This window comes from Pipistrellus hanaki, assembly GCF_964339955.1.
Source record: "Pipistrellus hanaki genome assembly, chromosome: 7".
Lineage (NCBI taxonomy): Eukaryota > Metazoa > Chordata > Mammalia > Chiroptera > Vespertilionidae > Pipistrellus > Pipistrellus hanaki.
Window position 1 is genome coordinate 54,962,484 of NC_140509.1, and position 22,970 is coordinate 54,985,453.

Here is a 22,970-nt window from a genome sequence, read left to right on the forward strand (position 1 = left end):
CCCTTGCGCACTTAGGCTTTGTCTGGAAGGAAGGACACCAGGAAGGATGTCCAGTCATATTACGTTTTTATTATATAGATTTTCTAAGTAACCTTATGTGTTAGGCCCTGTGCTAAACACTAAGGATACAATAATAAACAAAATTAGACATGTTCCTTAACTTCATAGTACTTATAATTCAGTGGGTGAGACAAATATTAGTCAATAGTCACACAAATAAATGTGAAACAGCAACCTCAGTAAATGCCTCAAAAGAGTGATAACTTGGAGGAAGCCAGGAGGAGGTCCCTGTGAAAGTGATGATGTGCTGAGGTTGGAAGATGAAGGCTTTAACCAGGAAAAAGGGGAGAGAGACCTTTCCATGGATGGGGATAGGCTGTGCAAAGGACCTGTGGCCAAAGGGAGGAAGCACCCAACAGAACCCAAAAGGAGACACGAGTGGCTGGGCCCCACGATCCACGTGGAAAACAAAGCAAAATAAAACTAGCACAAGGTTCCTCAACCTCATCACTGTTGACATTTTGGTAACTGATAACTTTGTTATGGGAGTTTGTCCTAAATATTCTAGGATGTTAAGCGGCATTCCTGGCCTCCAACCCCTAGATATCAGTAGGACTTCCCCTCAAGTGTGACAGCCAAAAATGTCTCCAGGCATGGTCAAAATGTCCTCTGGGGAACAAAATCACATTTTGCTGAGAACCACTGGAGAGACATAGACTATGTAAGCCCTGTTCGGGCATCTTGCTTTATTCTGTGAGCAATGGGGTACTTTTTAAGGATATTAAAAGGAAGGAGAAGGGACAGTTAAAACTGCATTTCTCAAAGATCCTCTGCCAGCAGTGAGTAAAATGGAGGGGAGGGAAAGCCAGAGGAATGTGGATAGAACAATTAGAGGCTAAACCAGTTTAGACTCTCCTAGACTAATCCTAGTGAAAGATAATAACAGCTTGGACAGGGTGGTGGGCGGTGGGATTGAGAGAAGTAGATGGATTTGAGAGATAGGAAGTAAAATCAACAGAACTCGGCTCTAAATTGGACATGCAGGGTGAGGCAGAAAGACACATCAGGAATGATTCATGCTAGAGGAAGTGGATGGGTGGTGCTACTTACGAAAATGGGGACGCTGGAGATGGCCTAGGTTTGTGGGGGGAAATCACACAATTTGATCATGTTGACTTTGAGGGGCCTTTGAGATGCCCAGGAACAGATGCTGAGAAAGTAATTGGATCCGTGGGTCTAGAGCTCTAGAAAGTCTGGGCTGGAGATATAAATTGAGGAGCAAATGGTCTAAGCAAGGTTATCTCAGCTATCAAAGTGTAATGTCTCTTGAGGAAGGAATATGGGGGGGGAAAGATGAGGTCCTAGGACTAGGGCTTGAGTCTGGCCACTATTTAAAGCCATGATGGAGAAAAATACACCTCAAGCACCAGAAAAGGATGGCTGGAAAGTTGGTGAGATCAAGGAAAATGTGAAGTCCTGGGAGGCCAGGAAGAGCGTGAGTCAAAAAGCAGGAAGTATTAAATTGTGTCAGATGCTCCTGAGAGGTTGTGTAAGCTGAAAAGAGAGCCTGCTGGATGTGCAGAAAAGGTCATTGTGGTAAAAGGGTTAGGGTGGCTTGGTAGAGAAAGGGCCCAGGTGGGAATGGGTGAGGAGTTAGGAGGTTCAGGAATGGAGACAATGAGTACAGATAACATCTTAGGAGGTTGAACCATGAGGAGGAAAGTCATAAGGTGGAACCTGGGGAAGGGTGTGAGGGTTTAAAATGAGAGGGACATGAGCATGTCTGAGTGTCAATTGGAAAATATCTGGTTAAGTGGAGTTGGATATCCAAGAAGGAGAGGGATGCCTCAGAGGTGGGAGGGTTGGGAAGGAAAAGGCCTTGGAGAAGGGGCGGAGAATCGTCCACTACAGTGCAGGAAGAAGTAGGAGAGGAGGGAGGGAGTGTACAGTGTGTGTGTGTGTGTGTGTGTGTGTGTGTGTGTGTGTGTGTGTGTGTAGAGGTGGAGGGAGATTCTGGGAGGCTGGGCATGGGGGAGAAGAGTGAATTCAGAGGCTTGAGAAGAATGGAATAGTTTGAAGTTATGAGGATTATCATTAGAATGAATCTCAGAAAGTATCAGGTTCTCAGTCATCTAAGAATAATAAAATTATGATGGGAATACTCAAATTACTTATAATGTTATTTTCCTAAGGCCATCATAACAATGCACTACAAAGTGGGTGGCTCACAATTTACTCCCTCACAGTTCTAGAGGTGACAAGCCTCAAGACACCAGGGTCAGCCCCTGAGGAGGCCCAGGAGAAGTTCCTTCCTTGCCTCTTCTGGCTCCTGGGAGTTGGCAGCAATCCTTGGGGTCCTTGGCATTCCATGGCCTGTAGATACGTCACTAAAACCTCTGCCTCTGTCTTCATATGGCCTTCTCCCCTATGCAGCTGTCTCCAAAGTTTGGTCCTTTTATAAGGACACCAGTCATTGGATGAGGGTGCATCCTAATCCAGCATGACCTCATCTTGTGTACATCTGCAAGGACTCTACTCCCAAATAAGGTGACATTCACGGGTTTCAGATAGACATGTATTTTGGAGGGACGCTATTCAATCCAGTATATTACTAAGGTATGAGATTATATTAATGCATTTTAGAAGTATTTAGAAGATTAAAACAAAGGTATCTTGCTGAAACCGGTTTGGCTCAGTGGATAGAGCGTTGGTCTGCAGACTGAAGGGTCCCAGGTTCAGTTCGGTCAAGGGCATGTACATTGGTTGTGGGCACATCCCCTGTAGGGGGTGTGCAGGAGGCAGCTGGTCGATGTTTCTCCCTCATCAATGTTTCTAGCTTTCTATCCCTCTCCCTTCCTCTCTGTAAAAGGATCAATAAAATGTATATTTTTTAAAAACCAAAGATATCTTTAGCAGCTAACATTTATAGATCTCTCGTGCCTCCTAGGCACATTGTCATATACTCCTGACAACATCTCTACTGTTCCCATGTTATAGATGAGGAAACAGAGGTTAAGGGTAGATGAATGACTTAATCAAGGTGAGATTCAGGCATTGTGGACTCAGGCATTGTGACTTCAGAGACCACCTTTAAAGCTCAGCTGGCTCTGTTGCCTTTTTCCAGGTAACCCTAAATTAACCAGAACACTTCCTCAGCTACTTATCTACCTCAGAAACTACCCTTTTCTGCCAACATACTTTGCTAGTATCTTTTTCTCTACATACAGCTCTTTATTCTTCAGCGTGTCTACAGCTCTGTGCATGGGAGAAGGCATCTATTGTTTGCCATTCGGGCTGGAAAATATAGCTCTCCCTTTTCCGCCAACTTCCAGGTTTGGCTTTGTTTCCGCAGGTCCATGGCACCCAGTTCATGGAGTTCTCAGAAGTGGAGAACCAGGATGACTACTATAGCACTGAAGCCGGCTACGTCCACACCCAGGACCAGCAAGGGGTGCATGTCATGTATGACAAGGCCTTGAGTGACCTGAAGGAACTAGAGACAGAACTGCTGCTGGTGGCCAGCCATTACATTGAGAAAGAAAAAGGTCAGAAATGTGATCTGAAAAAATCAACCAGCCAACCAAACAAAAAACACTAAGGGCTTCATCTAACAACCCCATCTCAAAATATAAATGCAATAGTTCAATAAGCACATACACCTTCCCAACACACACCCGCATTGGAAAAGGTAGGGCTCTGTGTCAGCCTAAGTGCCCCTTTTGTTGGAGACTGACTACTCTCTCAGGACCTGGTTATAATTCTTACTGTTGTTTGGACTCATTCCCCAGTGACATTTCTGCATCACCCAACAGGTGCAGAGAATGTCATGCAGGGTTCTGAGAGAAGCAAAGGAAGCCATGAAATCAATTATTTTTTTTTCTAAATAACAAAAAGGAAAAAAAATGTGATTGACCTTGGGAAACTGCAGTTAGAAGCAGGGACATCCCCGGGTTCATGACAGAAAACCACTAGATGCAAGAAGCTCTGGCTCAGAAAATGCCAGACAAGCCCCAGAGGGAGAAACCATTTCTCGGGTAATCAAATAACCCTTAGTCTGTATTCGCTCTTCCTTCTGGCACTACTCAAATGCATCCAATTTCAGAATAGGCACGGTAAAAATATTTCTTTTAAAATAATATGGCAGCATTAGCATTACATTTGAAAAGAACTTACAAGTTTCTAGATATATTGTAATACCCAAAGGAAAGATAGCAAGGGTTTATGCTATTTTGTAATATTAAAGACCATTCATATTCACATTGTTATAAAATCCTGCTTGAGGACTGTCTGACAATTAACCTTTCAGATCCTAGGCAGAATTAATTCACTATTGGCTTGAACTCTCTGTCCTATCTTTGCCAAAGACCATCTGGGATCTGACTCTGGAAGCAGCAATGACATCCAACATTCCAGGGCATTCAATTTCAGCTCTTTATCTTTACTGGTTATCCTACATATGAATGCATCATTTTTGTCAATAATAGTTTATAATACTATGCAACTATTTCCAGCTGCTAAGAATTTAATTGGATTGAAACATGTAGTAGTCATTTAGCCCCATGAGAATCTTTTAGCTGAGCTAGTTGGTACACAGTCATTTATGGTAATGATTTCCATGATTTCCCAACTGCTGCTAGGAAAGTCTTTCTCGTGTGTTGAGTAGCCATCATATACTTGATAATTATTGAATTCAAACTTTAGCCCCTGAAAAGCTCTTACTTTTAAATATTTCATTCTGAAATCGATCACTTAAAAATTTAAAGCAATAATAATGCTGATAATGAAAACTAACATGAATATATTGGACAAATATTTCCGATGAATAATGACAATGATTACATTTATTTATGTAGGTTAATGATTAATGTAATTAAAGAATATCTTAGAAATTTCTCTGAAATTTTTGATTTGGCTAACATCAGCTGAAATAGCAGGTGGAACTGGGTTTGTTTTTAAACCATCAGGAACCTGGTTTTAGAAAAGAAAAAAAAAATGATGTTTTGCCTTTAAATGACAGGTTTGAGAATATTTTAGTAAAGATTTTTATGTTAATTAAATTTGGTTATATTTCCAAAATTAGTTTTTAAAACTGAAATTGTAAAGTAAAAACAAGAAACCCTGTCGACTAAGTCAACAAGTATGAACTTTGGGCTTTGTCTTTGCGGATGGCTCTTTCATGATTTAGAAACCAGTTGCCATTCAGCTTTCTTTCCTAAAATGCAGCTGGTAATCCGAGGGCGCATTTCTAACGGGAACAGCTTAATGGAGGGAGGCCTGGCTCTGGCCACTGTCATCACTTCTCTTCCAGGTCACAAAGAGGGCAGCAAGTCAAACGTTGGCCAGGTCTGGGGATGGGCCCATGCAGGAGTGGACAGATTTGCTGTGCTGTGCGATCTGTGGACTTGGCAGGCAGCCCTTCTAGAAAACAAGCGCCAGGTATTCTTGCCTAGAAAACAAACTTTGGTTAAATAAAAATTATTTTAAAAATATATATATATATTTCATTGATTTTTACAGAGAGGAAGGGAAAGGGATAGAGAGTTAGAAACATTGATGAGAGAGAAACCTCGATCTGCTGCCTCCTGCACACCCCCTATTGGGGATGTGCCCTCAACCAAAGTATACGCCCCTGACTGGAATCGAGCCTGGGACCCTTCAGTCCGCAGGTCGATGCTCTATCCACTGAGCCAAACCGGTTAAGGCAAATAAAAATTCTTGTAAAACTCAATATTTTTAAAAAACTCATTGGGTCTTTCCTGGCTCCCTTTTAAGTGAGAATGAAAGACGACTCCATTCATATTCCTTGTCTGTCAGGACAGCCCTCAGTCTACCAAACAAAGACACACTGACGATCTTTGTGGCCTTCAGAAGTGTATGCCCCATGTGGGTGCATGAGAGCAGGTGGTTAAGGCATGCTGAGTGCAACAAGTTACAGGGTAAATTTAAAGCAATAAGACAGTGAGCTACTGAATCATCATCCTGTTGTTAATGGTTCAAATTCCAGCAATAAATTAAACACTGCTCCTTAGCATGTATTATTGCCCTTTTGATCATCTCTAACTGTGGGGAGTTTATTCATCAAACATTAAGTATTTATTCTGTTCCAGGTACTGTTCTAGGCACTGGGAACATATAGATACAAGGGAATATTTTTAAGGAATTTGTAGCCTGTAAACATTGATCTGATCTCTAAGCAAAATTATAACCCGGTGGCACATGCAAGAGCCTTGGGGACCCCAGTGGAGGGGGTATCTGTCCTGTGGAGGCGGGGGCGGGGGGGGAGGGGCGCTGCCAGAGTAAAAGAAATGTTCCACGTCTTCCCGGAGGGATAGGTATTTAATCTGGTTACTAACAGGTGCGTCAGATATTGTCTGTCAGAGAAGGAAAGATCCTTAAGCAGAGGAAACATTTGCAATGTTGGGGCTGGTATCAAATGGGGGAGGCGTGAGTCTGGAGAGTGGTGAGAAGACTGCTAAGGCTTGGAGCAGAGGCTCCTGGGAAACAAGGTGAACCTGTGTTTTGGGTGCAGTCTGGGAAGGACCTGCTAGTCCAGGCTTCATTTAGACTTTATCTTATAAGCAGAGAAAGCCGCTGGTGAGTTCTGCAGGGGAGAAATACGGTCACAGCTCTGTTTCCATGGCGTAGCTGTGTGTGAGGTGTCAGTGCCGAGGAATGGCCGGAATAGAAGTTCCTGGGGAAGGAAGTGCAGCCATTGCAGCAGGTGCCTGAGCATCAGGAGGGGACCCACGCTGAGGGCGTCACCGTGGGAACAGGAAGGAGGAGCAGGCCTGAGAGCTCTTAGGGGAAGAGGCGAGGGCAGGAGTTGGAGGCCGGATGCTGGAGTGAGAGAGTAAGGATGGGACTGAAATGACTTCCTCAGGGCCCGGGAGGCGCCTGTCCATTGGCACAGACAGCCGAGGCAGGGGCAGGAGGGAGGGGGGAATAACACTGAGTCTAGGGTGCAAGGCCTGAGAGAGAGGGTTCTGGAGCCGGGTGTGGGTGTTTGGTGGGTGCCCTCATTTGGAAACTCAGGAGCAGGTCTGAGCTGAGGTCGGAATGTGGAAGTCGGACCACAGGAATGAGTCGAAATGACTAGAAAGAGCCAGAGATGTCTGAAAGACCCAGACATCCCCTGGGTAACACCTTCAAGGGTAAGGTCATGGCGTAAGAACCCCTGAGAGGAACCAAGAGTAGCCAAAGAGGCTGGAGAGAAACGGGAGGAATAGCACTATGCAAGTCAGTGTCTTCGTTAGGAGAAGATAGCTACCAGTGTGGCGTGCAGTGAGACACCCAGAAAGACGGCTCCCGGAAGCCGGGCGGTGGGCCAGCCACAGGGGGTCACGGCCAGCTTGGCAGGCTCTCCGAAGAGTTACGGGGTGGGAGCCAGGATACAGTATGATGTGGTCAGACGTGAAGAAGTGGAAATGTTTTCTTTGAATTGTTTCTTTAGTTTACCACTTCATCTACTCTCTGGCTTACCATTTCATCTACTCTCTGGTGTGTTACTCATGGAGATGTAGGTCACCCAATTAAAAAAAAAAATCCAACAGCTAGCTGAGCTTAAAGGGCGAAAACCCTGGGCGTTGAGAGCGGTTCCTCTTTTTGAAGATAACTGGCCTTTACCGAGTCTGCATCTGCAACCTTGATCAGCCAGTCAGAACCAGCAGATCAACTGAGTAAATGAGGGACTTAGACTCACAGTGTAGTAACCGGAAAGGCTGCATTGATTGTAAAGAAGACAGACTCCTCAAACGGGACAAGTGTATTCTTCCAGACAGGAGTTTTAAAGAAATCATTTTAACTTAAAACAATCACTGCTGATTCCTCTCTACCCTGAGAATAAATTCCCCAGGGAAACAGAGCTGTTTGTGCCAAAACTGTCACAGGGGCCTCCTAAGTCAGAAAGTCTGTCGGAGGAGCCTATTGTGAGCGGTAAACCAGACTTTTATTGGGATGTGGTTGGTTTCTTCAGCATCAGCTCTGCTGCCACGTTTCCTCAGCTGGTTTTGATTGTTAAATTACTGGAATCGCTAGAATGTTAAGAATTGCTCAAACACATTGTGTTGTCTTAAATCCTTAAAGTGACCATATTATGTATAAATGCTCATGAAATTAGAGCTGGTGCGAATTTAGATTGATTAAGGGACTCTTAGAGAAGCCAGATATCAGTGGTGCCAGCTCCTGAGTGACATATGTACAGTCAACTGCTTATTCTCTCCACAGCCACCAGAGGACACATTTTCAGTTGGATTTGTGTTTGGAACACTTTTAAAAAATAATAATCTGTTGACTGGCTGCATCTAGCATTGGTTTTCTGTTTTGTACTTTCATTTGACCTGAAATACTATATTTATTTATTTTTATAGAAAAAAGTTTGAGTTAAAATATATATATAGCCCTGGCCAGTTTGACTCAGTGGGTAGAGCACACACTGAAGCGTCTTGGGTTCAATTCCCAGCAAGGGGACATACTTGAGGTGCAGGCTCAATCCACGGCCCCAGCTGGGGTGCATGAGGGAGGCAACCAATCAATGTGTCTCTCTCACATCAATGTTTCTCACTTTCTCTGTCCCTCCCCCTCCCTTCCCCTCTCTCTAAAAAAATCAATGGAAACATATCCCTCAGGTGAGGATTAACAAATAATAATAAATAATAATGATATAAACAAAGTAAGTCTTGAGATTATTCGTTTTGGCTACTTTTCTATTTTCTCCAATTTTCTTGACACACACAGGTGACATTTGACAGGCTAGGCAGACTTCTTAAATGCCAGCCCAGAGTTTAAGTGGAAATGGGCCAGTTAGCAAACAGATAACAGAGAGAACCTGTGAGGTGGAACGATCACGGTCCTTCCCTGTAGGGAAAACATTCAAGATAAAAGTATGCAAGCATCCATCCGAGAACGTCTCGGGATTGAAGCCAAAGCTTGAGAAGGCCTTACCAGTTTAAAAAGAGAGCCGTGTGCTCCTTCTCAGCAATTAGGGTTGCAGGTAAAATATGACACTATTTGGGATATATTTAACTGAAAAAAATATTCATTGTTTATCAGAAATTAAAATGTAACTAGATAGTCTGCATCCTTATTTGCTAAATCTGTCAGTCCTATGAGTAACAAAAATAAGTGTGGCAATTTAGCTCCTGCTGAGAATTGAACCCAAGACCCATTAGTCTGCAACCTGGTATCACCAGATTTGGAATCACCGGCAAGAAGGCGGAAGGCAAAAAAGGAAGGGGAGAAATAGGGAACATCTGTAATAGAGCCAACAATAAAAAAAAAATTAAATAAATATAAAAGAACCTCCCCTTAAACTTCTCCTGCCAAATTACCAAACAATTGGGCTCTTTGTACAAAAACAGGTCAGGGCAATACAAATGCAACAAACTAGCTCCTGGGATTGCCCTGGCCCAGCAAAATGGTCCAGGTTAGTCCAGAGTGATTTAGAGAAGTGATTGTTTCATTCCTAATCTCCCCTAAGCTATCCCAAGTGGTGCCCTTCTTACACCAACTAGTCACTCCTTCTGCTTTGTCTTCTGCTACTTCACAATTGAAAGCTACTCCAGAGTAGAACTCTAGGGACAAAATAAGATAATTTAGACTTCCCTGCAGGGCCAGGGCATCTGAATACAGGAGGCAACAGCACAGAAGGCAAATGGGGGGGTAACAGAATAGCCAGGAATGTCTCCATGTTGCCAAACCTTCCTTCGTTTCAACTCTGAGATCTTGGAATGTCCATGGAGCATTCTGTCCGGAGCTTTCAGCCTCCTTTGGTGGACCCGGCGTCCCGTAGGCGTTCCTGCAAACCGTATGCTATCTAAAGTGCCCAGGCTCTCCCTTCTTGAGCCTTAGCATTGAGACCCTCAGGTACTGAACATCTATTAAAAAGGCATTGATTCCTACTTTCTTATTAATCTTCAAATGTCCACCTCCCTCAGGAGCCCCGGAAGCCAGGATTGGCAACGTGGAGACAGTCCTGGCTGTTCTGTTAACCTCCCATTTGCCTTCTGTGCTGTTGCCTCCTGTATTCAAGTAGTGCTAACACCTTCTCTGTTCTTTTTGGTTTTGGCATTCTTAGTTATGGATGCCACACAGTGAGAGGGGCTCTTTATCTCCTTTTAGGAAATTCCTTCTTTTTTTTTTTTTTAATTTTTTTTTTGAGAAGAGGGCTGACTTCAGGCCTGAAACCACCAGGAGAACCAGCACCCAGGGAAACAAAGCCTGCTCTTTCTCCAGCGCACCTCCCAGGGGGCAGGCTGTCGGGCTGGTAGACATTGCAGACTTGGCAATTCACTCCCTGCTGTCCATTCGGTGCCCACCCTGGGCAACCCCGTGTCTTTGGTGATAGAGCTCCCACAGGAGCTGAGGCCTCTCAGGGGAGGGAACCTCCCTGAGGGGAGCCGGTCCCAGATGACTTTCCGAAGGGACAGCTTGAGCGGAGACTCTGGAGAAGGATATATTGGATTCCTTTGGCCAAGGAAAGGCATTCGTTCCATTGTCAGGCCAGTGGGGATAATAGTACAGAAGCTTCCAGTCCGAGCCGATTTACCCATCAGGCCATATAGACTTGGGGTTTAGGATCTAATTGCTTTTTAGGGAACATTGAAATTGTTTGAGATCTAAGGAAAAAACACACACACAATAACACATGGGTTACTCCAAAGTAAGAAAAGAAAATAGACGTCAATAAATGCTTCATTACATGTCTGTAAAATGTGAAAACTTGGTCAACTGAGCACTTATGAACTTCTCATTACATCCAAAAACACTTTATGGATCAGCCTTTCTTACTTCATAAGAATTCCCCAGATACACACTGTCCGGAAATCATAGCCAGTCATTAATTAAATGTGTTGCTCATAGGCAAATATTTTGAAGAGCAAAATAATACATGCCACTTAACATTTTTGCATAAAAAGGAATTTTATTGGGATGTGAGGCCATCTTAATATATTTGTTATAATGTGGGACAAGGTCTCCAAAAGTGAGAGCGTCTAAGGCCAATGAAAGTTTTAAAACAACTCTAAAATAATAAGTACGTTGTTCAGAACTACTTCCTTACCTTGCCCTTAGGTTCCTGTTTGGGATTCCAGCTCAGTGAACTCTGAAGAGCTTTTACTGATTAGCACCATGACTAATTACAGACAAATAGAATTTACATGCAGAACAGAAATTCCTTCAGCCCACAAACAAATGTGAAAGCAAAATCAAGAGTATCTGGCCTGGCTGGCATGGCTCAGTGGTTGAGCATTGACCTATGAACCAGGAGGTCACAGTTCGATTCCTGGTTAGGGTACATGCCCAGGTTTCGGCCTCCATCTCCAGTGTGGGGTGTGCAGGAAGCAGCCATTTAATGATTCTCTCTCATCATTGATGTTCTCTCTCCCGCTCCCTTCCTTTCTGAAATCAATAAAAATATACTTTAAAAAGAAGGAAAAAAAAGAGCATCTGAATTCCCACAGGAAGAACCCTCTTCAACTGTTCGTGTGTGGGAGCTCTCTTTGGTTTCTAGAGAAGCTGTGAACTCCACCAGGAAAGGAGCTAGCTCCCCGGATGCCTTTGGGAGTTCTGTACCCGGGCCCCTCCTGGTCTGGGAGAAATGGCTTTGCAATCCCTCAGCCTTCCATTCTACCACACTCCCATGATTCCTACACAGGTGAACTTTGGGAAGACTATTGAAGAGAGAGGTCAGAAATGGGGCTAAGGCTGTAGAACTGGGGAGGAGGCCACCTGCCTACATACTAGACGCAGGGGTCCTCAAACTTTTTAAAGTGGGGGCCAGATCACGGTCCCTCAGAGAGCTGGAGGGCCGGACTATATGAACTACTAATTCCTACTGTAACACCTCGGCTGCGCTCACTGCCCAAAAAACCTGGCGGGCCGGATCAGACTCCTCTGCGGGCCGCATGTGGCCCGCGGGCCATAGTTTGAAGACCCCTGTACTAGAGCATTTGGTGATGGAGTGAAAGGGGGAGAGGAATGGGACTGTGAAGAAAGGTGTGGAAGATAAATATACTTGATGAAGTGACCCCAAATGCAGTGGGATCAGAGCTTACCATTATCAGAGGTGATATTCTTCACTAGAATCTCCCCCATCCCCGCTCCGTTTTATCTGCGGAGAGCAGGGAAACAGGGACAGAAGCACAGCGAGTATTCTCTCCCTCGCCCTCCCTTACCTCCCTGTGGGTGTATGCACTGCCCTGAGTGGCATGGGTGCTGCCACTGCCCGCACCAACCCTGTACCCAGAGGTTCAGCACTGTCTCCGGTGGGTGCCCGGGGACTCCCCAACGCATGGAGTGCGGGTGCCTCACCTCTCTGGGCTGGGCCCTAGGACTGCCTGCTGTGCCCTGACTCTCAACCTCACTTGCAGCTTCTGGACTGTTACTTTGAAGCCTACCAGCACACGCTGGACCCCGAGGAGAGGTTCGCCTTGGCACAGGTGATCACTGACGTCATGTACAGGGGCCCCCGGTTTGATCTCAGCCACCCTTACTTCATTAAGGCCTACCGAGACGAATGCGCCTGCCTGAGGCTTCACCTGCAGCTGCTGAGGGGCATCCTCAACCAGCACGTGAGTACCGCGTCCTGGAAAGTGTCACGCGTGTCCCTGGCCGGGGTGGCTTGGTTGGTTGGAGCGTGGCCAATGCACCGAAGGGTTCTGGGTTCGATTCCTAGTCAGAGCATATATTCAGGTTACCAGGTTAATCCCTGGTTGGGGTGTATAAGGGGAGGCAACGAATTGATGTTTCTCTCTCCCTATCCCTTCCTCTCTCTCTCTCAAATCAATCTAAAAGTAACAAAAAGTAAACTAGGACATGTGAGAAGGGGATGGAAAACATGGCCAGAACTGAAGAAAGTGCTTTCCTTTCACTGTGGGCCCAGAATCTGGGTTTTCTAGGGCAGCATGTGCAGCGTGTTCATGTGTAAGCTTATTTGCATTGTTGAATTCCAAGCATAGCTACAGTCTTTTTAAAAAAACAAACAAAAAAAACCCAACAACAAAAACACATTTTTATTGATTCCAGAAAGAGGAAGGGAGAGGGAGAGAGAGACAGAAACATAAACAATGAGAGAGATAATCATTGATGGGCTGCCTCCTGGAGGTCCCCTACTGGGGATTGAACCTGTAACCCAGGCAAGTGCCCTGGACTGGAATCAAACCTGTGATCTTTCAGTCCGCAGGCAGACACACTATCCACTGAGCCAAACCAGCTAGGGCATAGCTACAGTCTTAAAGGGAGGTTCCCAACCCTAATTACATTTACTAGTCCACAAGGAATGGAAAACCTGTTTTCATTAGATGATAAGAGTTTATTGGTAATGAAAGGACTAAACCTACCCCTGTACAAGGCATTGAGTATACAACCATGTTAATTATTTTTAATGGTGTGACTATTTTTAGGACTAAAGGGGACAATCACAGTGTATGGCCTCTGGGGGGCGCTGTGGCAGGAAGTAAAGCGGAGGTAGGGATTGCTCCAGTCCACTTTCCTTAGGTCTCGTTAGCATGTCGGGAGTTGGTTGCCTTGCTTCCCCTGGCTGACCCTGGGCTGAGACTGAGAGACCAGCATGTTCCTATATGAGTGGGTCCTAAATCCTGTCTGAGTGAAAACTGGTCAAATAATGAAGAGATGCAAAGCACTGATGTTTTCCTCATGCCAAGGCTCAGAACTCACGTCCATGGGAAAGTTTGACTTTTCTAATTTTAACGTCTATGCTACATTTCTAGATCGAGCGGCAGCGGGAGTATGTCCAGAGGCTTTGGCAAGAAGGCCGTCCAGATGACAGCAATAACTTTGGACTCCCCCTTAACATAATCTGCAAAGAGCGCATTTCCGTCAACAATAGCTGGTAAGCTGGTGTTGTCTTCAGACATTTGACTTTTAATCCCCTAGATAACTTAAGAGGATGATGTTAAGCCTGAACACTATTGCACAAAGCACCTCTCAGAGAAGTAGCTATAAAAGCCACAGAAGAGGAACTCCCTCGCACCCTCAGTATCATTTGCTTTAAGTAATAAAGAATAGGAGGCTCAAATGTAAACTTATACCACTGGGTGCAGAATCTTCACTTCCTTGAGAAGACCTAAAAATAAAAATAAAAAAGGCAGTTGCTCTTGGAATGCCATCGGAAGATATAATCAGAGGTTGCACATAGCTGACATACATGAACCTTGATATCCTTAAAAGTTTCTCAAAAAGGAATTTCTTTTTTTCTAGCAAGTGTCACCAAAAAGGTTTCTGCAGACTCACCTTGAGGTCCCCTACCCCTTGAAGGAGCAAGTTAAATCTCCTGAGACCACTCAGAGAGGATACGTACTTTAAACCCCCCTTGATAGGTAGTATGACCTCTCCCCCCCATTCCTTCCCCTTCAACCCTCTTCTACCCCCCCTCCCCCCACCGTTTCCTTCCAACCTTGGAGGGTAGAGAAGAACTGGGAAGTGGTTGACGAACCCCAATTTGGTCTTTGTAATTTGAGATCACAGTTTCTCTGTTGCCTTCTAATGGGTGGGAATATTGTCCAGCTCCTCTCAAGCCCCACAATCTTCGTTGAGCACTTACTCAGAGTAGGCAGTGCGCTGGGAGGGCACTAGTGTGCTCACAGATGTGAGCAGCGGAGGCATGGCCCTGTGCCCTGTGCCCTGTGCCCTGTGAAGTGGACAGTGTGGCGGAATAGGCAGAGTCTCGGAGGGAAATTGCCACATGGCTGTGGGATCATCTGGGGGACCAGTAGGGTGCCAGGAGACTTCATAGCTGAGATTCAACCTTGTCTCTTGAGAAAGAGTCGTTGGGGTCCCAGGCACAAGACCACATTTCCTCCACAGACATTTCTCAGGACTGATTTCTTCATGGTGATAAGCTTCAGACACCAGCTGTGTATGTGAAACTTTCTGTGGCAAGACTCTTCTGTTTAGAAGGTGGTTTTTGGCAGAACATTCTAGGCCTAGATGGAAACTAAGTCTTGTCAGAAGAGTCTCAGAAATCAGTGTTATTTGCTTGTTAAGATTCCTTTTCATCCTGAAGGTTGTATTTTTTAAGATCCAGGACTAAGAGGAATCCATTTGCATAGATTTAAAAAGTATTTCCATTCTTTTGTTCCATGTACAAATACAAAGGCCCTTGATTTGTGTTGCATCCTCCTTTTAAAAGAAATACCCACAGACAAGCCTTTTATCAATTCCAGCCTCACTCATTTATACAACATAGCATCCTCATGCAGACAGGAATGATTCCAGTAGTACACAGAATTTAAAAATTGTTTCTGTCCATTCACATTTTTTTTTTTGGGGGGGGGGGGTAGGGGAGAGGAGATAAAGACTCAAGAAAAAATAAAAACTAACCATGAAAATCATTTGTTTAATATTTAGTCACTTTTAAGTTACTGTGTTTTCAAATATATTTTTAAGTGTTTTTATTGATTTCAGAGAGAGGATGGGTGAGGGAGAGAGAAACAGAAAAACTGATGAGCGAGACGTAGGTGACTTCTGCACAGCCCCCCCTGGGGATGGAGCCTGTAACCAGGACATGTGCCCCGCCTGGGAACTGAACCGTGATCTCCTGGTTTATAGATTGACCTCAACCACTGGGCCATGCCAGCCGGGCTGGCTGGGCTGCTTTCAAATATTTGACTAAATGTTGATTACTGAAATGTTGACAGGTTTGCTGTATGTATTTTAAGAATCTTACTCTTCTTTCATGTTTAGAATAAACTCATATCTTCCAAGTTTACTTCATTTGAAAGTAAAGCACGTGTTATATAATCTAAAGGGTTCGCTGAACGGCCTATGAGGCCCCTTCAAATTCCTGTTTGTTGTTTTTTAAATCTCCTGGCTTAAAGGAGCTGTTTTACTGGTGTTTGACATTATAAAATTCAAAAGTTTTTGGAAACGGATTAAGTTCTTCATTATGTAAAACTGTCATTGGTTGCTCCTCTTTTAAAGCCCGGCACTGAAAAACACGTATCTGCTGGAATTCCACCCTTCCCTGGGCCTGGCAGCGCTCCTCCCCAGAGCCCTGGAGCACCTCTTCCAGGAGGCCCGCCGCCTCTGCCGGCCCGCATCCCCCAGCGGCCTGGCCCTGCTGGAGCGGCGGCTGCTACGGCGGGCCCTGGATGTGTGGCTCGCCACGGCCCCGCCCGAGTCCTGGTACAGCGCACAGCTCCAGAAGGATGTAGGTTCTCGGAACGGGGGAAGGGGGGTCCTTGGCCAAGAGAATGTTTCCTCCCAGATGTTACTACTTAGCTTTGTTTTTCTGTTTGGCTCCATTCCTCCCCTATTTGGCCAGTGACAGCTCATAATCCTAGGCCTTGCCAACATTTTTATGTGATTTGGGGGGGGAGAAGGGGGTCAAAGTTTCTAGTTTATCAGGACGCTGCTACAATGAAATTAAAAGGGAGATGTACATAGGTATGTGGGAAGTGTTTTCTGATTTATTATTTATGTTTTAACACTATACATTTTTAATTAAAAATTATATGTTTTCTCTCCACAAAGACTCTTTCTAAAATTCACTTCTTTTGTCCTGAGCTGAGGCCTGGTAGAGGAGAGCAAGGACTGAATGTGGATTCAGGGACTTGGACTCAAGTTCAGCCTTGTCATTAAGGTGCTGTGTGACTTTGACTAGGTGTCTTAGCCTCTCTGAGCCTCACTTTCCTATTTTGGAACATTATGTTTCTGTATTTGAAGGGGAGTGGTGGTAGGTGAGCTTGATGATCAATCTCTAAAGGCCCTTCCAGCTCTAATGATCTATAGTTGAAGCTGTGGACCGATGATTTACTTGGTGTTTGCAGTTGGATTTTAATTCTTTTATTTTTGGTTAAGGCTATCACAGTTGAGCATGGGTTTTCAGCTTGGCCTTACTTTATGTGGGCACTTGCTGTATATGAAAGAATTTTCAAAGGCCCCAGATGCCAAAAATATCTGTTTTACATGTCTGGCCCAGCCTTCTATTCCCTCCTACCCAAACTAAAATTTTATTTTATTTTAAATTAATGTTAAGTTGATAAAAATAAATTATTTCCCATGTGCATGTTAAATTATAATCATACACTTCATACAATGCTATCTCCTATTTTTTGCAGTTAACATATTATGTATCTTTCTATATTACTAACCAGTCTTTATACGCATTTTTATAACTCCATAATTCTCTAAGTGATGAATAATAACTCACCTAACTATTTGCCTATTTATGGGCATAAAAATAAGTGTCTAACTTTTCAATAGTATTAAAAATGTTATAAAGTACATATATCTCTGTGCTTATAGATTTTTCCATATTTTGAGCTAATTCTCTTTGATAAATTTTTGGAAATGAAATTGCTGAAACAAAATTTAAGTCTTTGGCTAACATATTAGCAGTTTGCTTGTCAAGAGTTGTGCCAATTGCAGTGGTGAACACAAAATACAATATAGATGATGTATTATAGAATTGTACTCTTGAAACCTGTATAATTTTTTAAGCAATGTCACCCCAATAAATTCAATAAAAATTGACAAAAAAAGTGGTGTGCCAAGTTACAATACCATCAATAATGTTTAAGAGCACCAGTTCTGCTACATTGTATAATATTAGGTGTAATCATAGAATGTTCCAATATATACATATACTAGAGGCCTGGTGCATGAAATTCGTGCTGGGGGTGTGTGTCCCTCAGCTCAGTCTGCACCCTCTCCAATCTGGGATCCCTCAGGGGAGCAGCTGTCATCCCTCTCACAATCTGGGATTGCTGGCTCCTAACTGCTCATCCGTGTGTGAATTTTCTGTTCTTTCCCTTTGTTTATTTATCTCTTTGAATTCTAATGTTATTCCTATCCACTCACATGAATTCTTCTTAGTAAAAATTTTAATCCTTTCATCCATCATGTTTTTTGCAAATATTTCTCCATTTGCCTTTTTATTTTTAACAGAAACTTATTTTCATATAGTTGATCTTCTCCTTCGTGGTTTCTTCTATCTTCCTAAATCCAGAAAGCAAATCTTCCCCTAAATTTTTCATAATTCTTATTTTATTCTAATTTCTTAAGATTTTCATTTTATTTAAAAAATATTTAACCCATTTAGTATTCTACCTGTTGTTTGTGTGGTGTGAGGTATGGCTCAAAATTAAATTTCTCCCTCGAATTATCACTCATGTATCCTCCTATAATTTATTGAGTATTCTTTTCATTTTGTATTGTGGTACCAGAGTTTTTTGTTGTTGTTAACCATCACCCAAAAAAAAAAAAAAAAAAAAATATATATATATATATATATATATATGAGAGAGAGAGAGAGAGAGAGAGAGAGAGAGAGAGAGAAGAAGAAGAAGAAGAAGAAGAAGAAGAAGAAGAAGAAGAAGAAGAAGAAGAAGTAGTAGTAGTGAAGGAGGGAGGGCGAAGGAAAGAAACATTCATATTAATTGATTGGCTCCTGTAATCCCGAACCCCCCAAACTGGGGCTGGGGATTGATTGAACCGGAAGCCAGGCATGGGCCATTGACTGGGAATTGAACCGATGACCCTTTGGTTCACAGGCTGACACTCTAACCACTGACCCTCGCCTGCCAGGGCATGGTACCAGATTTTTTAAATGTATTTTAAATTCTCTTATAAATCATAGTAAATATCTGAGGTACTTATCTAGGCTCCAAGTTTTAATAATTATTACTTTTAAAATGTGTTCAAATTTGGATCTAGAAATGATAAATGTTCAAATTAAACTTTTGTATTAGGCCAGAAAAGAGGGCACATATCCTCAGAGGACATGTAGGAATTAGTTTAATAACTGATCACTTTTGGAATACTTCAAGAGTCTAGAAATTGCATGCTTGAGTGGACAAGGCTTTTGGTGGATAAATGGACGGATAAGGGAGTTTGAACACACTCAGGGAGCCAAACTTAGAAAGACCGGTCAAGGTCCTGAAACTTGGTCCTTATGGGAGTGACATTAGGGAGTAGCAAAGGTATCAGAGTAGGTGACTGACCATGACAGGAGGACATTAAAAACAATGGGATTGTTTCACAAGCTGCCCAGGGTTGGTTCTGAATGGAGGAGCGCTGTAAAGGCAGGTTATCAGATGGATGTGGCTCAGTGGTTGAGCTTCCACCTATGAAGCAGAAGGTCATGGTTCTATTCCCGGTCAGAGCACATACCCTGAGTGTGAGTTTGATCACCAGTGGGGGGCATGCAGAGGGCAGGCAATCAATGATCCTCTCTCATCATTGATGTTTCTATCTCTCTCCCTCTCCTTTCCTCTCTGAAATCAATAAATAAATATATATATATATTTTAAGTATATTTAAAAAATAAAGGTGGTTTAGTGTCCTGTAAAAAGGCTGAGCTTGGGATTAAGGAGCGTGAATTTACTGTTGGTGTCGCTGTGTGACACTCAGAAAGTTTCAGTGTTGCTTCAGATCCCTCAGAGATCAAATGGAAATCATGGCATCTGTGATGCCCACTTCAGGGGGATCTTGTGAAAATAAATGAGTTACTGTTGGTTAAAATACTTGGAATTTTTGAAAGGCAATCAGAGGGGCTTATAAGAAATTATTATTATTATTGGCCATAAAATACTTGACAGAAATCAGGACTTCTATTTCTATTTGGGTCATCTTTGTCATTTCTATTCTTTATTTTTGCCTAAAACATTTATAATAATGATAACAACAAATACGATGTTCTAGGCATTTTTACAGCTACTTACTCACTTAAACTTCTTAACAATCCTTCTAGATAATTACTTACTATCTGTCAGTGCCTATTTTGTACTGTTATTGTCCCCACTTTACAGATGAGGAAACTAAGAGACTGCACAATAGAGTAAATTGCCCCAAACCTCACAGATTTTAAGTGGCAGAGACAGGATTTGAGCCCAGAGAATCTGAATCCAGAATCTGTGCTACTAGCAGCATTTTTCTTAGTAAGTGATATTTCTCTCTCTTTTTTTTTTAATGCATTTAAAAATACTTTGTTTTCTCTCAGCTGCTTTCAGCGAAGGTGATGGGCGATCCCTTTCTTGTGGAGGAGATAGGCCTGCTTGCACTTAAGTCTGCGGCAGCCAAAGGACAGAACCAAGGCCGAGATGCTCGTGGGCTGCTCCTGGAGACGTTTTCCAAACTTCTGGAACTTGTGACCCTCCGCCACCAGCTGATAGAAATGAGCCTGGAGAGCGCACACTTAGCCGGGTCAGTAGGGGGACTGAGGATCTAGGAGGGGGATGACAGACAGTGGGGCTTCCTGCCTACAAGCCTTGCCCTCTCTGTGCCCCCAGAACAACCTGTGGAAACTTTCTAAATTGCTGAAATGGTCACCTGGCTTGCTCCTTCTCTCACCCAGCCCTTCCTACGTGCCTCCCTGACCACTTAGCTAAGCTAGATTCTAGCATCTGGCCTTCCTCTCCATTCAGCACATTGTCTTGTAATAAGATGCTTCGTATTGGCTTATTGGTTTTCTTGCTAGTGGAAGTTCCCTGAATACAAAAACGCTATGTATATGGTTCTCCATGGTACCTCATCACCTGGGGTCAGGCCTGCCCTACACCAGCACTCTAAATATTGACTGGATATTTCTCTTGAGTGTAATGAAGTTGAATAGCAGAGCAGAGACAGTAGAGGGCTAGACAAAGGAGAGGCAGTGACACCATTCCAGCCTTGAACAATGCGGAGAGTTCCAAGGGAAGACAATGAACCTTGTATTGAGGGCAATATAGGTGACCTGGTGGGGACTCTGAGGACAGAAACTAGCTTGCAGGAAATGAGAGTTAAGAAAGTACCAAGCACATCTCCTCCTACTTTACTTCTATTTTCAACTGTCATAGCAGAGGGCAGACAGAAGACCTTTGTGACTCATTCACTTCCTGCCCTTCTTCTGTTACTTTTAGTTTGCCTTTTGCTTTTGTGCTTATTCTGATCTTTTGGTTTTCTTACCACTTAGTTTCCTTTCAGGAGAAAATAAATAGTAAATGTTGTTGGCTCTTTCCCCCCCCCATTTTAGTCTCTATAAGAAAATGGCGTCGGAGATGGGCTTTGAAGAGTTCCATTTGCATCTGAGGCCTGTTCACTTTGAATTTGCAACACACAAGGACAAAGTGGATCATCCACCTCCCGTCTTTATCACCTCTCTGCTGGAGAACAGTGATTGCGTAGACAGGTGAGCCTTAAGAGGGTCAAAGAAAAAATAAGGTAATGGTAGAATAAATGACTAGTGAAAAATAATTCCTACCACCACTGGACAAGTGAACACATTTGTATTTCAAATTGTACAGTATTATATTCTGTCTGTTCTAATGCCATTTATTTTCTTTCTCCCCTTTTCTTAATAAGAGGGGAAAATAAGGTCTCAGTAAGGGGGAATAATTTGATTTAAAAACATCACATAACTTGGAAGAATCAGATCAGTCAGCAGGCCGATGCTCTATGAGATGGAATCACGGGCTCAGGCAGCTACCTGAGTTGACAATGAGATGGAATCACGGGCTCAGGCAGCTACCTGAGTTGACAATGTTGCTTCTGGGTAGAAAGGGGTGTGAGGGTTGGTCTCATGGGGGCAAGAGCCATGGATTAGAAGTCCAGGTCCCTTCTCTCACTTACCCTGAGACCAGGAAGAAGTCAGTCAAGTGTTTTTGAGCACCGTTTCCTCAAAATTCTAACACATTGTACAAATCTAACATGTATGGCAATAACTTAGGTTCTGTTGGTCAATAAAAGAAGCTGACTGAAACCAGTGGAATCTCTATTTCATGCCCATTGGCAGAAAGAAAACACTCCTACCACTAACAGATCATGAATCCATCTAGTTAGAGAAAGGAATCTTTTTCCCCCTCAGAGAGTCCACCTTTGATGTATGCTGAGAAGAAATGTTTGTCTTTTTTCCCTCCTCCCTAGTCTGTCCTCCCCCTGAGGGCTCTTGTTCTATCCTTGGAGATTTCTGGTCCTGGCCCCATCCACCCCAAGGAAGGCAAGGATGACTCCAAGAAGGAAAAGTCACCTTGGTTTTGCTGATGTGGATCCCTGCTCAAAATATAACTTGGATATGTTAGTATATTAATACGTTAAGAAACTCCTCTCCCTCAGAGAGAGCATGGGTAGAATGTAGGGGTTAGGATGATAGAATACAGTGTCTCAGAATTTCTCAATCTTGGTACTATTGAAATTTGGAGCAGGGTGACTCTTTCTTGTAGGGGGCTGTGTATCAGAGGTTGTTTAGCAGCATCCCTGACCACTGCCTACCAGATGCTAGTAATACCTCTCCTTCCCATTTGTGACAATCAAAAGTGTCTTCAGGCTGAAACTGGTTTGGCTCAGTGGATAGAGCATCGGCCTGCAGACTCAAGGGACCCGGGTTCGATTCCAGTCAAGGGCATGTACTCTGGTTGTGGGCACATCCCTGGTAGGGCGTGTGCAAGAGGCAGCTGATCGATGTTTCTCTCTCGTCAATGTTTCTGACTTTCTATCCCTCTCCCTTCCTCTCTGTAAAAAATCAATAAAATATATATATATTTTAAAAAGTGTCTCCAGATATTGCCAAATGCCCCCTGAATGGAAAATGTCCTCTGCTCTATTCTGTCACACTAGCTAAACCAAAAAAGAGAATTTATTGTTAGGGTACAGAGAGATCTCATAGAAGCTGAAGGCAGGAGGTATAATTGAGCCTCAGGCAAGGCTTAGTCTCCAACCTAGAGCTAAGCTATTCTCTGTCTCTTCGAGGGCCTCCTGCTGGAGCTGACCTTTTACCCTGCCGTGACATAGGGCTTTTTTGTTCAGTCACAATCAACCAAATGGCACAGGTTGCCCAAGTGCTCTGTGTCCTGGCCAAGCCGTGATTGGTCCTCCCAGTGATGACCCAGAGATTCTGCAAGATCTGGGGAGCCTTCTGAATTCCTAGAGAATGGTTTACTCATCCAAGGAATTTGTGTCTGGAGTTTGCATTTGTTTTAAACATGTTCATTTCTTAAAGTTGCCACTTTGGAGTTCTGCTGTGACAACAACATATACCA

General features: G+C 43.5%; 1 protein-coding gene across 1 annotated transcript in view; it reads left to right on the top strand.

Moving 5' to 3' along the window:
* The window catches only part of LOC311626028 (uncharacterized protein), a gene marked incomplete at its 5' end in the record, with an annotated part of 127,856 nt that overhangs the window by 32,067 nt on the left and 72,819 nt on the right, over nt 1-22,970 (top strand). The window contains 7 exons of the mRNA XM_084890855.1: nt 3,353-3,545; nt 5,309-5,436; nt 12,366-12,566; nt 13,725-13,846; nt 15,937-16,165; nt 19,958-20,160; nt 20,969-21,124. Coding sequence (XP_084746981.1) covers nt 3,353-3,545; nt 5,309-5,436; nt 12,366-12,566; nt 13,725-13,846; nt 15,937-16,165; nt 19,958-20,160; nt 20,969-21,124 — 1,232 coding nt within the window. The remainder of the gene's footprint in view (nt 1-3,352; nt 3,546-5,308; nt 5,437-12,365; nt 12,567-13,724; nt 13,847-15,936; nt 16,166-19,957; nt 20,161-20,968; nt 21,125-22,970) is intronic.